This window comes from Ambystoma mexicanum, chromosome 8 (assembly GCF_040938575.1).
Source record: "Ambystoma mexicanum isolate Mex_15411 chromosome 8, UKY_AmexF1_1, whole genome shotgun sequence".
Taxonomy (NCBI): domain Eukaryota; kingdom Metazoa; phylum Chordata; class Amphibia; order Caudata; family Ambystomatidae; genus Ambystoma; species Ambystoma mexicanum.
In genome coordinates, this window is record NC_090929.1 from 474641252 (window position 1) to 474655929 (window position 14678).

General features: G+C 46.6%; 1 protein-coding gene across 3 annotated transcripts in view; it reads right to left on the reverse strand.

Moving 5' to 3' along the window:
* The window catches only part of ACAP3 (ArfGAP with coiled-coil, ankyrin repeat and PH domains 3), a 738004-nt gene that overhangs the window by 242790 nt on the left and 480536 nt on the right, over positions 1-14678 (reverse strand). For all 3 annotated transcript variants that reach the window (XM_069610099.1, XM_069610101.1, XM_069610100.1), the window contains exons 12-14: positions 3851-3902; positions 2702-2802; positions 466-577 (exon numbers count right to left, since the gene is read on the reverse strand). In XM_069610099.1, the coding sequence (XP_069466200.1) occupies positions 466-577; positions 2702-2802; positions 3851-3902 (265 nt within the window). The remainder of the gene's footprint in view (positions 1-465; positions 578-2701; positions 2803-3850; positions 3903-14678) is intronic.

Sequence of the window (14678 nt, forward strand, 5' to 3'; positions counted from 1 at the left end):
GCATTCAGAAAGTAGATGAAATGATTTCGATCTTGAAAGCCTGCACACTTGTTCCACGCAATTCTACAATTTAAATCAAGGTTTTCTAGGTAAGGCACAATGCATAATGGTGCAAAACACCAAGCTATTTTCCGAAAGTGGTAACCCACTAAACCACTGCCAGGAATCTATAATCAGCCAGTTCCAATCAAGTGTGACAAAGAGCTTCAAATGTCTAACACAAGGGCTGGTCCCAGGCTCTGGAAGGCACCTGAGTGCTTAACCCAAACACCTACAACTTCAGGAGGATTTTGCAAACAGATCCTGTCAGACTGCCACAGATTCAGAGCAAACTAAAAAGATGGTAATAGTGGAGGAATACCAAGTAGGAGTAGTCTTGCTTGCACCCAGTTGGATTGTGAATTGGAATAAGCTTGTATAAACGAAGTGCTGTGAGCTTACCTAAATAAAGTGGTATCAGCTTACCTCAATGTAATAGTTGTCAGGGGTTTCGCGATAGGCTGAGGCAATGCTAGCTTGTACGGCCTGGATCCACGCCTGGCGCAGCTTTTCTGAGTCAGCCTGCAACATACAACTCCTGCAGGAAGGAAGTGTTGCAGCAAGGAAAAGAGACGGATTGAGAGACAGAGAGAGAAAGGGAGAGAGAGAGAGAGAGAGAGAGGGAGAGAGGGAGAGAGGGAGAGAGGGAGAGAGAGAGAGAGAGAAAGAGAGAAAGAGAGAGAGAGAGAGAGAGAGAGAGAGAGAGATAGAGAGAGAGAACGCACATCACAAGTTAGTTATGCTGATTGCTCATTTTGTGCTAGGCTGAAAAGGAATACGTCTGGACAGATGTAAAGTTGGTTAAAACAATAAGAGATCACCTGAGAGAAGGATGCCCCTTAAAGCCAGTGCTGCTGGGGCACATCCATGCTAATGTCAGAAAAGTCTAAACAGATTCCTCTGCCCACCTTGAAAACTGACACTCTCACAGCATTTGCAGAGCTCTCCTCCTAGTCATATGTATTCTCCATCTCTCCACTGGTGATATTTTCCCAGTACATCAGAGAGCACTCAACAGTAAATCTGGAAGCAATCTGTAATATCTCAGAGCTCTTCTCCACATATTTTGCAGCATTCTCAAGTATTTGTATTTATTGAATTTATATAGCCCTTTGCTCCAAAGTGCTTTACATGGGAACAAATAAACATACAGCAAGCATAAAATGACAATTGAACCACAACCTGAAAACAGAATAAAGAAAAACTTACAAAATTGCAGCGGTGAGGAGGGAGTGGGAGGGGGGAGTTGTGCAAGGGAGTAGTAGGTGTTAGGGGAGGTAAGAATGGGGGAAAGAGGGAATGCAGGAATGTGAGGGAAGAAGAGCGGAGAAGGTGAGACAGGAAACAAGCAGGGGGAAGGGGATAGGAGGGATGGAGAGGGTAAGGGAGAGGACGAGTAAGAGGTAAGGGTAAAGGGGAAGGGAGGTGAGTGGAAGAGGTAAGATTTTAGAGAAGAGCAAAAGGAAGGGTAGGAGGGAGAAAAGCGGATGTGAAGGGGGAGGCGGTTCCTGTGGAAAGGAGCAAGGAGTTGGAAGGAGCGGAAGCGGGAGGGGTTGCAGGGTGGAGGAGGAGGAGAGAGTAGGAAAAGATTAGCAGAGCAGAGAGGACGAGCAGGGGTGTAGAAGGAAAGAAGGGAAGAGAGGTAGGGAGAGCAAGATCATAGAGGGATTTGAAAACAAGGCAGAGGAACTTGAACTTGAGCTGGGAGTGAAAAGAGAGCCAACCCAGAGGGGTGAGGGAGGAGGAGATGGAGTCAAGAGGTGAGAGAAGGCATAGGGAGCGGATGGCAGAGTGGTAGATGGATTTAAGAGGGGAGAGATGAGAGGAGGGGAGTCCGAAGAGAAGGGAGGAACAGTAGAAGAGTCTGGAGAAGAGGAGGGAAGTAATTAAAAGTTTAGTGGCGTTAAAGGTAAGGAGGGGTCGAATTTTACAAATGTTATAGGAGGTGGAAGTGACAGGATTTAGCAGTGAGAAATGTGGTGAGATAGAGAGAGGTGGGGGTCAATATGGTGACCAAGGTTACGGGAATGGGGAGAGAAGGAGAGCTGGGAGAGAGGAAAGAGAATCAAGGGGGGAGGGGAGGGAGGAGGAACAGTGATAGCAGGGAAGAAAAGGAGTTCAGTTTTATCAGTATTCAGAGTAAGGAAGTGTGAGGACATCCAGGATTTAATAGCAGAAAGGCAAGAAGAGAGTGTATCATGAATTTCAGGAGAGAAGGAGAGGAAGAGCTGGGTGTCATCAGCATAGAAATGGTGTGAGATACCAAAAGAGGAGATAATAGTATGAAGTGTGTCTTCAATGACACCTCAACATATGAGCGCTCCCCAGCATATCTCAGAATACCCCGCAGTATAGATCAGATCTCGCATCAGTGTATCTCAGAGTTCTCCTAAGTATATCTCAGAGCACTTTCCTGCATAACTCTTACAGCTCCACAATAATCTCAGGGCTCTTCCATTATTATAGCTGAGTGTGCCCCAATATATATCAGAGCTCACCACGGTGTAACTCAAAGGGCTCTCCAGGATATCTCAGATCTCTTCCCAAAAAAATCGAAGACCTCCTCCCAATATAGCAGTGATTTCCCTAGTACATCAAGAATCTCGCTCAAGTATGTCCCAAAGGTATCTGCAGTACATCTCAGAGCTCTCCCATGACTTACTTGGTTGGGGACACCACTTCAAAGCAGAACCGTCGCTCTGAATCTTCACAGGGCTTCACAGAGCAGAGTCGAAGGTCCTCCACCACCACCGTTAGGATATCCTTAGGAGAAAATGGAAACTCAGTTTTACCACTGCATGGCATCTGAAGGGTGCACCCACATAATTCACCCATGTAGCACGCCAACGTAACGCACCCATGATCTAAAACTTTATAATATAGGTATAAAGCACATCGACATACGGCACCTATAGAGCACACAAGCACACTGCATGCATATAGCATTCTAGCATGTTGTACCCACATACATTGCACATATGGTGCAACCACACCCATACTTGTAAAAGGAATAGTAACCAGTAATATAGCAAACACAACAAAGTGCATGTTTTCTGGTCACTTTAATTGCGGTTGTTATCTTTTCTACAATGCAATGGTGTGCACTCTATGTGATAGATGACAGGCTGGTTCACCCCCACCAGGATTCCCAACCATGGCCTGCAGATTGTACACATCTGTGCAGCATACTCTACCTTACCAATTCTCTCCTATGCCTCATTCCATTCCTGATAATACATTGTAAAACAATATAATAGTTATTTATAATGTGCCAGTTACAACCATTGTGGCCTCCCAGTGCAGAGAGAGGCTTCTCCGGAGTACAGATTGTGCCTGCTCATGATGTGACCATACCTCGGTCTGTAGAGGTGAAAAGGAAATATCAATGAAGGCGATGAGTTCTGCGCTACGTCCTATTATTATGAGTTCTATGCACTTTATGCAACTACTGAAACCCAAGGAACATCACACCGGTTATGATGCATCAACATTAACATAACCAAACGCTGAGTTCTTTCAGTGTGCTTAGACTTCAATCAAATCAAATGCCCAAATTAAACAAGTCCTGAAATAATAAGACTCCCAAATATTCTTCATCTATAAAAATGCTTGACAAAATGTGTTGATTCTTTTTTCTTTAAACGGAAACAAGAACCTAAACTTGTTCCCTCTAGGCCATCTGCTTCTCTTGTACCTCCTTTCTTCATTGTGATGGTGTGGTGCAGGGTTTAGGATTGTAGGATGGTGTAGACGGATGGAGGTCAGGGGGGACAAAGGGGTAGAAAGGTGTGAAAAGGAACCTGAAACTAACCTTGAGCTTTTTCTGGTACACCAGCTGACTGTTTTGTATAGAAAACCACCTTCTGCAAAGAGGAAGGACAAAAACAAATATAGTAGCAGATTCTATAAAAAATATTCAAATGCATAAAGAAACAAGGAAAACGTGCACATGAACATGTTTAAGTTGTGTGCTTCAGTAGGGCAGTGGGGAATCTATTGCATGGGGGATTTTTCTAGTGGGGCACATATATTTCACTTGCAAAACTGATAAAAATGACAAAAGACAGCAGTAAAATATTGAATAGTGCCTTTTTGTAAAATGATAAGCATCTTAAAGTGTAAGATTTGTGAGTAACTCTTGTGCAGCACATAAAGCATTACAATTAAGAGGTGGCACTTGTACTGGGGTCAACGTTAAAAACACTTTTTGTGGAAGACATTGTTTCTGAGTGAGAATCTTTACTTAAGGATCATCGTAAAAAATACTACCACTTGCAGCTTAACTAAGGCGAGTGTGTGAGAGGGAGACAGTGAGTGAACGAACCAACGAGTCAGCGCAAGGGCCTGTGAGTGTGAATGTCTGAGTGAGGGAAACGTGCATTAAAAGTGAGGTGTGAAGGTGAGAAGGTGGAGAAGACCATAGGTAAACAATCAATGTTTTATTTAGCTAGCTGTAAAAAAAGAGAACCTGTAACTGAGTGACAAGGGGGGCACTGAGCAAGTGGGAAGGAATATATTCCAGATGTAAATCGTCACTTTTGGGAAAACTGAAGAAATGGCAGAACAACTCCTGCTTTTGCCATGAATGGGATGGGAGTGAATGAATTTGCAAATGAGTGAGGGAGGCATGGTATCAAAAGCAAGACAGACGCAACAGATATGTTTGGAAAACCTTTATTGTTCTCGAAAAAAAGGGGTTGGAAGAATGCCTAGCTTGCTGGGAGCATGCTCGAACATCAACTAATAAATAACCCAGTCCAAGTGGAGCCTGTCAAACAAGATGGCCTACACTAACAAAACGTATTGCCAGCCCTTACTCTAATGTAGCAAAATATGTTTGGGGGAAAATGTGTATGCAAAAGAAAAAGTGTGCAAGAATTTAAAGAATCAATGTGGCTGAGTCAATTCTCCGCTCCAGGTTGGACAGCACAGAGAAAGTCGGCCTCCGTAGACAGGATGACACATTCTGGCTCAGGTTCTCAAAATAAAGGCAGTTCAAAACACGAATTGAGGCCCACCTGGCCTTCCACGCTAAAGTCTCTCTTTCCAGCTTTCAAAATAAAGTTCAACAAAAAGTTCACGTCAGACTTTTCAAAGCAAAACGTTCACGTAGGTCTCCCTCAGTCGGGCTCTGACCTTTCAAACACAACACTTGCTGGGATTCCCTTCCCTAAGTTTAATTAACATCCTTTAGGGGTTCCCTTCCCCTTGCTTATCACATTTCCGGTCCCCCTTAGTCGGGATCTGACCTTTTCCTGATGTCGAAGACTTTCGAATGTGCAAGGCTTTTACTATAGACCTCGCAGGACCACTTCGACTTTCCCTTCAGCTCACACTCTTGTGTTATGTGCCCCAGTGTCTCTTGGTCTGGGTAGTTCGATGTCATAAGCACAAAAGTTCAACGTTCACCTTTTACTCACCCCCCCTTTTTCCCGGGGTTAATTTTGATCACTTCACTTTTTATAGTTAATTCACTTTATCGCTTCATAACAAAAACATTTCACATTTCACTGAGACTTTCGAGTGGGCTACTTTCTTTCGCCGGACCACTCCGCTACTCAGTATCACTAGTTTCAGAGCTATCAGTAATTCAAAGTTAATCACAAGTCTACCTTTCTACGCATCTCATCCACACGCGTGTAGCCTTCAAGTGTTGCGATATACTGTTGCAACTTCAATCTTTACTTAACACACATCGGCTGTGTACATTTCTTTCTTGACTTTGCAGTTTTTAATTCACGAGTCAATGTTAATAACATAGGCTTGGCCTCGCCTCCCCAACTCTGCTGTTCACCCGGGAGGGTAGCTGGAATCCTTGAAACACAATGCAGTCTTCATGTCTGGGATTTGGCTTCTCCATGTGTCTTTCGCTGCCTTTTGGAGGCAGCAACCTCCTGCAGGGAACTCCTGGGGTTCTCTACCCTTTGCTCTCGTCCCTCGCTCTGATCCAGTAGGTTTGTCTTCACCACAGAAGTTCTGCTCTTGCTCATGTCCCACTGTGCTCAGCATTTCTCACCAAAATGTCTTTGGACTCAAAGTCCCATAATCCTTCACTCTGATTTTGCTCCCACTTCGCAAGCTCCCCTTTTTGGTACTCTGGAGGTTTTGAGAGCTGCAGGAATTCAAGGGGATACTTTTCAGGGTCTCACCACCTGCCCCTCAAAGGCCTGGGCTTTCCTGCTTTGCCCAGGGGAGGAGCTCTGCTATGGGCACCACCAGGTAAACCCAGCTGCCCCTTGTTTGGCTCCCTGGAGGTACAGTTCCCTCTCCACACTGCAGCCTCCCATGTACTCACAGCTCCAGCAATCAGGCAACCCTTCTTCCTCTAGGCCTTCCAGGGTCTCTCCAGCTCGCATTCTCTCCCTCTGGCTTCCGTGCACCATCCAGCATCCCTATCTCGCTCAGAGTGTGCCTGTATGTTCCACCTTTTGTACTCTCTGGGAGTGTCAACCAGAATCAGGTGTGAGTGGTTGTAGAGGGAGTCCTGACCTTGCCTGTTCTTGTTAAGAGGACAGTCTGTGGTTAAAAAGGAAGAGTCTGTCATCTGTGTCTGAGTGTGTTTCTTCTTAGTGATCTTCATCCTCTCAGTCACTCTCTTCTTTGTCTCAGTGTTTGTATGAAAAAGGGAGCGGGGGGGCTGGGAAGTCACAGTGTTTTCAGGTAATCATGGGAAATTGTGTAGGATATTGTCAGATCAGGGAAGGTAGCTGTATAGTTGTGGGTACATGGGTTCTGGTTTCCCATGAGGCTCTCGCCTTCTTTCCTTTAGGCAAAAGTATTGGGGTAGGATGGGACTTGGTTTAACATATCCCATGTAGACTGATGGGGTGTCGGGTAGGGGTGTGTCGGAAAGGGTGAATTATTGTGTCTCTTCCAAGGGCATTCCTCCCGCAGTCCCCACGGACCCCTTGTCAAGGTGATCCTCCCCCACTGGTCCACCCCCAGGGACTGGTTCCTAAGGCAATGGCCACGTCCTGGCCACCTGAACAAAAGATCCTCATGGTCTATCTGTGAGAACACCCTCAGGTTTCTCAAAGTGGAGAAAGATAGATGGTGAGCAATAAAACAGTGGGGCTGGATGACGACTGTTCTGTGGTTTTGAGGCGACACTGGCACAGACTTCACAGTGGTGCATTCTTTTTCCGATTCAACTCCATATTAGTGCTGTGCACTTGCCTTGTGATGGTGCTTTTTAAATATACACAAAATATGTCTCGTTCACAGAATACAAACCGCTTTGTCAGCCTTTATTTATTATTAAGCGCACTAACCCCAAGGGTATCACAGCGCTGTCAGTGAACTGCTAGCAGATACTTAGTAGCACTGACATACATTTTCATTATACATTTCTAAGGTGGGATTGCAGAATTTGGCTGCAGTGAGACATACAAAGCCCCATTGAAAGAAAGTTTGGATCAGCGTTTTCCTTTGCTTTGCTTTGCTTTGAAAATGAAGTTTTTGGGAAATAAATGCCAGAAAAGAAAAGTCTTCCCAATGGCAACACCACACTTGGCAAGTGGCACTATGTATTTATGTGGTAAATAACATTTTCTAGCTACTGTTGGTGGGAATTTCACATCTACTTGAAACTGCATTTTCATTTTCCAACTGTTGAACACAGAAGTCTTTTGGAACCTGCGTTTGTCAGTTTTCAGTATAGTCTACTCCTAATAAAAAGAAGGTTTCTCAGTTATCCTTGGAAAGTCATCAAATCCTGAATGAATATACTTTTTGATAATAGTGGGCATTCATCCCTTTATAAAAGATCCCTTCCATGATAAAAGTTATTTTTTCAGAGAAGCCATGCAGCAAAGGATAACTTACTTTTTGATTCTGCTGTTTGTGCTATACATAAAGGGCACTAAAGCGCATTGAAATATGCTTGAGTGGCAGGACATACTCGCCAATGTTTCAATAGAAGTGTACAGCGGTTAAACATCCCATGCTTGTCTGCCAACATCATCATCAATTTTTATATTAAAATAATGCATGTCATTCTCTATCTGAAATTGCAATTTGTTAACCAGATTTACTTTGCTGTGACCGTCTCTTGACATCCACAGCGGCAGCAGGGCAGGTTCAAAAGTCACATCTGCATCCTGAACACAAGCTTGCTGTTGACCAAACCACTGTAGCATTTTGCCTATATAAGGGGGAAACCTTCCCCTTAGTTTATTCATCTTTGGACCATTTTTGAAGAAAGATTCCCCAAGAACTCTGTTTTATGGTACACTCTGCTACAAAGTCCTCTAAAACATAGGCGAAGACAGGAAAGCTCTTCTCTTTCACCATACCAAGGGACTATTTGGGATCACCATCCGGCTGGAAAAAGCCTATTGCAACTGAGACAGTTACCCAGGAACCTGCAAGTGACCTTCACAAATCCACAAACCTTTCTGGTTGGAAAGGGAAGAAGAAAATCTTTACCTTGCCCCTTAAACCCTGGACTGGGTCTCCCACTGACGGCAAATCCCACAAAGCAGCCCAAAGCCGGTTTACCACTTCAACCCGCTTTTCGAGATGCCTTGACAGTTTTCGACTCACTATGAGCATCTACAGGACCTGCCATGCTTCCTTTGGCACTCCAAGAACTTCAAACTTCTTACCTGCTCTTGGAACCACCCAGACACAGACTCAACCCGTTGAAGCAGATTGCTTCGACTTGACGTGATCGCTGGCTCTTCTCTGTGGAAGAAAATGATTCACTGCGTCACGACAACCGATTCAATCCTAGGGAAATCATCTCAACCCAAATGGAACATGACTTCATCTGCTGGAAGCCATCAACTTGCCCATCTAGAACGCTGGATCAATCTACCGGGAGCCTGCGCCTCAAACTGACTCGAAGAAAACTTGCCATTGGAAAACATATCTTGGCCGTTTTGACTCCGGCTTGACTACAGTAAAGCACCTAGAAGTCTGGCTTGATGATGTCGAGCTCCAAAGACAACCAACTGAAGATATTTGAAGTTGCCATGTCCCTGATTAAAGCACCCTTACTACTTTTAAGCATCTTCTATATATTTTTGAAAGACCTTTGCAATAACTGACATTTTGGAGCTGAAAAATTTGTCTGAGCACCCCAGCCTAAAAGCTCAGAGTGGCACTTTTTTGTAAAGTCTGCTCTCCACGTGTTTATCAGTTGTGTGTATTTTTGCTTGTTTAATTAAAAATCCTATTTTTTTTATAGAACTTTGGTTTGATAGTTTTATTCTGGTTCCACAATACTATTGTTGGTTGTATTGCTTCTGTACCAGCTCACACCCCTCCTGAGAAGGATAGATGGTCCTCAGCCCACACTGCCAAAAGAGATGAAGGAGGCATACCTATCGGGCTATACCCACTTCACTTTATGTTTGGGATCACTGCTGGTTTAGTATAATGTGGGACTGAGTAGGCACTTTATCCATTACTCATTGCTGCACTCCTCATTGAAGTCAAAATATTTCCCTTATATCAACAAATGCCAACTTGCCTTCAGAAGCCATTGGGCTCAGAGAATATCTCTGCACTACTTTGGACAAGAAGTCATTTCTCACAAACCCTTCTACAACCCTGAGCCTGCCAATCTCTCCACTGTGCTAAGGCCTACCATGCAGAGTGCCTGGACCATGTGTCTCTTTCTAGCACCTTGAGTAGCTCTTCACGATGCAACAATTCAAATGATGAAGTCTTTGCTTCCTGCTACTGGGCCAGCTCCCGCGCCCCTCCCCATTGGTTGCCTTTGGCCCTTAAGCCAATGGCAGCAACCGGGAGGCGGGAGCCGGCCACACCACCTAAGGCCCACAACGGGGCCCTGCTTCCATCCAGCCTCATTCTCCCCTTCTTCTCTTCGGCGTGGACCTCCTTCCCTCTGCCCCCCAGCACCCTCCAACTGCGCCTGATCTCCACCCAGATGCGCATTGCTTGGAGCAAAGAGGCATTGACTTTGGACATTTTGTGGTGCGGCGGGCAGCGACCTAAATTTGAGCCGATAATTACACAATTTGAATCGTGCCTTTGTACCTTGCTCGATTTTATCATCATGTGCGCGCCGCGCCTTTGACATGCGGCTTTTTGTTGAAATGCATTTTACCCTGCCTGCTGATTCCATGCTTTGTTTGGCCTTTCAAGATGGCCGTACCTTTCTCGTGCCGAAAAATGCTGAAGTCTTTGCTTCCTGCTACTGGGCCAGCTCCTGCCCCCCCTCCCCATTGGTTGCCTTTGGCCCTTAAGCCAATGGCAGCAACCGGGATGCGGGAGCCGGCCACACCACCTAAGGCCCACAACGACGGCCCTGTCTACCCCTGTCCACCACGGTACGCCGGATCACCGACCCCCGCGAGTGTCTGTGTGCCCCCATGCCCACCTGTGATTATCTGTGTGCTCCCATTCCCCCTGTGAGTGTGTGTGCCCCCATGCCCTCCCGTGAGTGTCTGTGTGCCCCCATGCCCCCCTGTGAGGGTCTGTGTGCCCCCATGCCCCCCGTGTGTGTCTGTGTGCCCCCATGCCCCCCGTGTCTGTGTGCCTCATTCCCCCCTTGTGAGTGTCTGTGCCCCCTACCCCCCGTTAGTGTCTGTGTGCCCCATGCCCCCCTTGTGAGTGTCTGTGTGCCCCCTACCCCCGTTAGTGTCTGTATGCCCCCCCGTTAGTGTCTGTGTGCCCCAATGCCCCCCCATGAGTGTCTGTGTGCCCCCTAACCCCCTGTGAGTGTCTGTGTGCCCCCTACCCCCGTTAGTGTCTGTGCCCCCATGCCTCCCCGTGAGTGTCTGTGTGCCCCATGCCCCCCTTGTGAGTGTCTGTGTGCCCTCATGCCCCCCTTGTGAGTGTCTGTGTGCCCCCATGCCCCCCTTGTGAGTGTCTTGTGCCCCCTACCCCCCGTTAGTGTCTGTGCCCCCATGCCCCCTGTGAGTGACTGTGTGCCCCATGCCCCCCTTGTGAGTGTCTGTGTGCCCCCATGCCCCCCTTGTGAGTGTCTGTGTGCCCCCTACCCCCGTTAGTGTCTGTGTGCCCCAATGCCCCCCCATGAGTGTCTGTGTGCCCCCTAACCCCCCGTGAGTGTCTGTGTGCCTTCATGCCCCCTCGTGAGGGTCGGTGTGCCCTCACCCTTCCTTGCTTCCCCCCCTTTTGGCTGTGTACCCCCCCTGCCTCCCCCTTTCCTGCCTTCTACCCCTTTCCCCCTCCATAACTCCCTCCTCTTCTACTATCTTCCTACTCCCCCTCCTACTTATTTCTCCCTCCTCTCAGCCTTACCCCTCCTAGCACTTACTCCTATCATCTGTTCCCTGACTTTTGATAGCAGCTTGTCTGTCTCCCCTCCTCCCCCCCCTTGTTCCTCTCCCTCCTCCCCCCACCCCTGCTTTTTAAATTTGTCACTGACAAATTTGCTCAGTAGCGTGCATTGTTCATATCCTTCTCCCCACTCATATCCCCCGTCCCCCCACCCCTCCGCTTGTACACCTCCTGCACTACATCAATTGTCGTCAGACATAGTAATGTTACTGCTTGCTTTGTTCTCCCATCTTTTCCATTACCTCATGCCTTACTTGTTCTATGCACTTGCACTATCAGAAATGTCGACAGGCCTACTACGATAGTTATTTTTCACATTCTGTATTGTTTCAAGGACTTTAACTGAATGTAACTGTATTTTTCCTATGATCCCTCCCTCCTTGAAGCGCTTTGAAACACATTGTGTATAGGCGCTATATAAATAAACAATCAATCAAATTGCAAGCTACTAGCCAGTCATAAAAAAATCTCTCACCACACCAATTCTATACATGCACACAGCACACCATTGCTTACTTGCCAAGAGTCAAATATCTCTAGCCAATGGCTGGTGGGGAGTGAACATTTTGCACCCTGAGCTCTTACATTCCACTGTTTTACATGAGCCCTACATACGGACGATCTCCTTGTTATGAAGAAAGCCTGTTGTGTGAATGCTTTGCTGCTCATATAGAGTTGGTGATGTATAGTACTTGGGGCCAACTCAGCATATCAAAAGCTCCACTGGTGCACCACAGACATCCCCATGACTGAAAAGCTGAAAAACATCCCATTATACTTGAACCCTTAAGTTCTAAAGCTTGAGCGTTTATGTCCTTGGGAGATCCTAACAGTTATGTGGACAGCCATGCCGTCACTCATTTATATATTTCACTTGACTATGGTATTGGAATACCTCTGCAAAGGACATGAGATTAGAGAAGTTCACGCTTGGCTTTGCCATTGTATGTCTCGTTGTGTTGGCCTTTAGCATTTCGACTGTAAAAGCATCTGACCTCGTTACGCTACTATGCTGGCTTGCTGTGGAAGCATCAACATCTGGACCTAAAACACTACAGATTTTTAGTAACCATTCTCAACCGCTATTGTACGAGTGGAACGCAGGAGTGAAATATTCACGCATTTTTTTTCAATCAAGACCTACTTTTGCTATTGTTATGCATTTTCTAGTCGGAGGTCTTTTTTTTCATTCACGGATTTACCGAAGTATTTTATAACCACTGTTGAGAGCCTATTTGTAGAGGTTCCATCTATGTACTACGCTATAATCAGAGTCATCCCAACTGGCTTCTGGAGAGCATATCGTGAATGTTTACTTTGTTTGGCAAGAGTAAGAGTTACAGATGATGCAGCATCACAGGATTTTAAGAATGATCGCCCGTGGGCTGCCTCAAACCTCTGTAAGACCAACTCTCGTCTCACCATATTGTACATGGAGCTTAGAACGACACCCACAGAAATGACATACTCTTTAAAAATCCAATATGCTGTCAAGGATTCCCAGAGGGATCTGAAACAAGAAATATTGATCCGAAAAGCAAACCAATCAATGGTCAGTAACTGTTCCTCCTTGAGGTAATGCAGGGTGTTTCTGCTGCGAAGCTGTTGAGAATGTGACCTCACATATGGACCAGCCAGTATACGGGAGCCTGCGGCAGCAAAATAAATATTTAGAGGAGACTCAGTACCAGTCAGTATGCCAGAGAGGGTCTAGGAGATAGACTGATAAAATCAAAAGCCCCCCTATCCCTGGTTGCCCCCTTCCCCCCACCCCCAAGTACAGTCACAGCCAGTTATTTTACTGGCACTGAGAGACTTCCCATTCAGAACAGCGAGTCCTCACTTATCAACATGATGGTGATGAGAAAACAGGGAAAGGACTCAGGTGCTCAGCTTAGCAGTTGAATGCGTCATTATGACAACATTGCATCCAGGACCTGTCCTGATCTGAATTGTTTCTAACTCGTCAATATAGCGTGCACCAGAATTAGATTCTAAACCCTCACTTCCATCTTCTTCTTGTTGTGGACAGTATCCCTATCCAGACATGCCTTAATCCTTCCATGAACTCTCATACCGGCCCACACTCTACTCTCTCTCTATTCCTCCTAGAAACACTTGTTCAAGTGCCCAATCCCTCTGCTACTCTCTCCTTCACAAACATTCCCATAGCTGCTGCTCTCTTCCTTATTTCTTACACAAAACCGCTGCTCCTCACATTTTACTGTATTCTTCACATCCTCCTTTCCCATCCCCTCCACATCGAATCACCTTTCTCCTACGTCATCCTATTAATAAGAATTTCTTCATATCTCATCCTTTACTATCCACTCCTTAAGGTATCAATTCCTTTTTATATATGCCTATGTTTATTTTATTTATTTATTGGACATTTGTATTGCGCCTATACACAATTGTTTCCAGGTACCACAAGACAGGTTGGGGAAGGGGAAATCAGGGGAGGGTGTCAGGGAGGTGGGGCGGACATGGGAAAGAAGAACAAAACACTTTTATATTGGCCTTGTGACAAACCTGCCGTGCAAGTGCAAGACAAGGTGGTAAGAGCAGGGGGAGGGGGTTGAGGGAGAAGTGCAGGAGTGGGGTTCCCAGGGGAGGTGGGTGGGCAAGTGCTAGGGGGCCAAAGTGGCAAGTGCCAGGGTGGATGGAGGTGGAAGGGAGGATGAGTGCAGCGGACAGGGAGGACCAGGTTTGGGCTAGTCCAGGGAAGGGAGCCTGTGGGCAAGTGCTGGAAAAGGATGCTGGGGGCCTGTTAGGGGGGTGGTCTAACCCATGTGTGACTTTGAAGGGGCCAGGCCCCAGTCGCAGGGGGAACGTTAGCACTGGTGGGGAGAGGGAAGGACGAGGAGAAAAAGGAAAGTCTTGAACTTCTGAAGATCCGGCTCAAGTCTGAGGGGGGCAGGGAGGCCGTTCCAAACGGAGGAACCAGCTGAGGAAAGGGCTCTACCTCCCACGCTCTACTTGGAGAAACCTTTGACCTGCAGTGAGTTGGAGCCAGAGGACTGAAGGACTCTGGCAGGTAGCTATTTAGGGAGGGAAAGCTGGGTGTACAGAGGTCCCAGGCCCCAGAGAGCCTTGTGGATGATGTAAAGGGTCTTGAAATTGATTCTTGCGGTCATCGGGAGTCAGTGGAGAGATTTTAGGGCTGGATAGATGCAGTCCCTGGGCTTGAGGCCAAGGATAGGTCTCGCAGTCCTATTCTGGATTAGTTGGAGGGGACAAAGGGAGGAAAGAGGCAGATTGAGGAAGAGGCGGTTGCAGTAGTCCAGCCTAGAGGGAACCAGGACTCTGGAGACGTTGAGCTTCTGTAGGAAGGTGAGGAAAGGTAGAATGCATCTGAGGAGATGGAG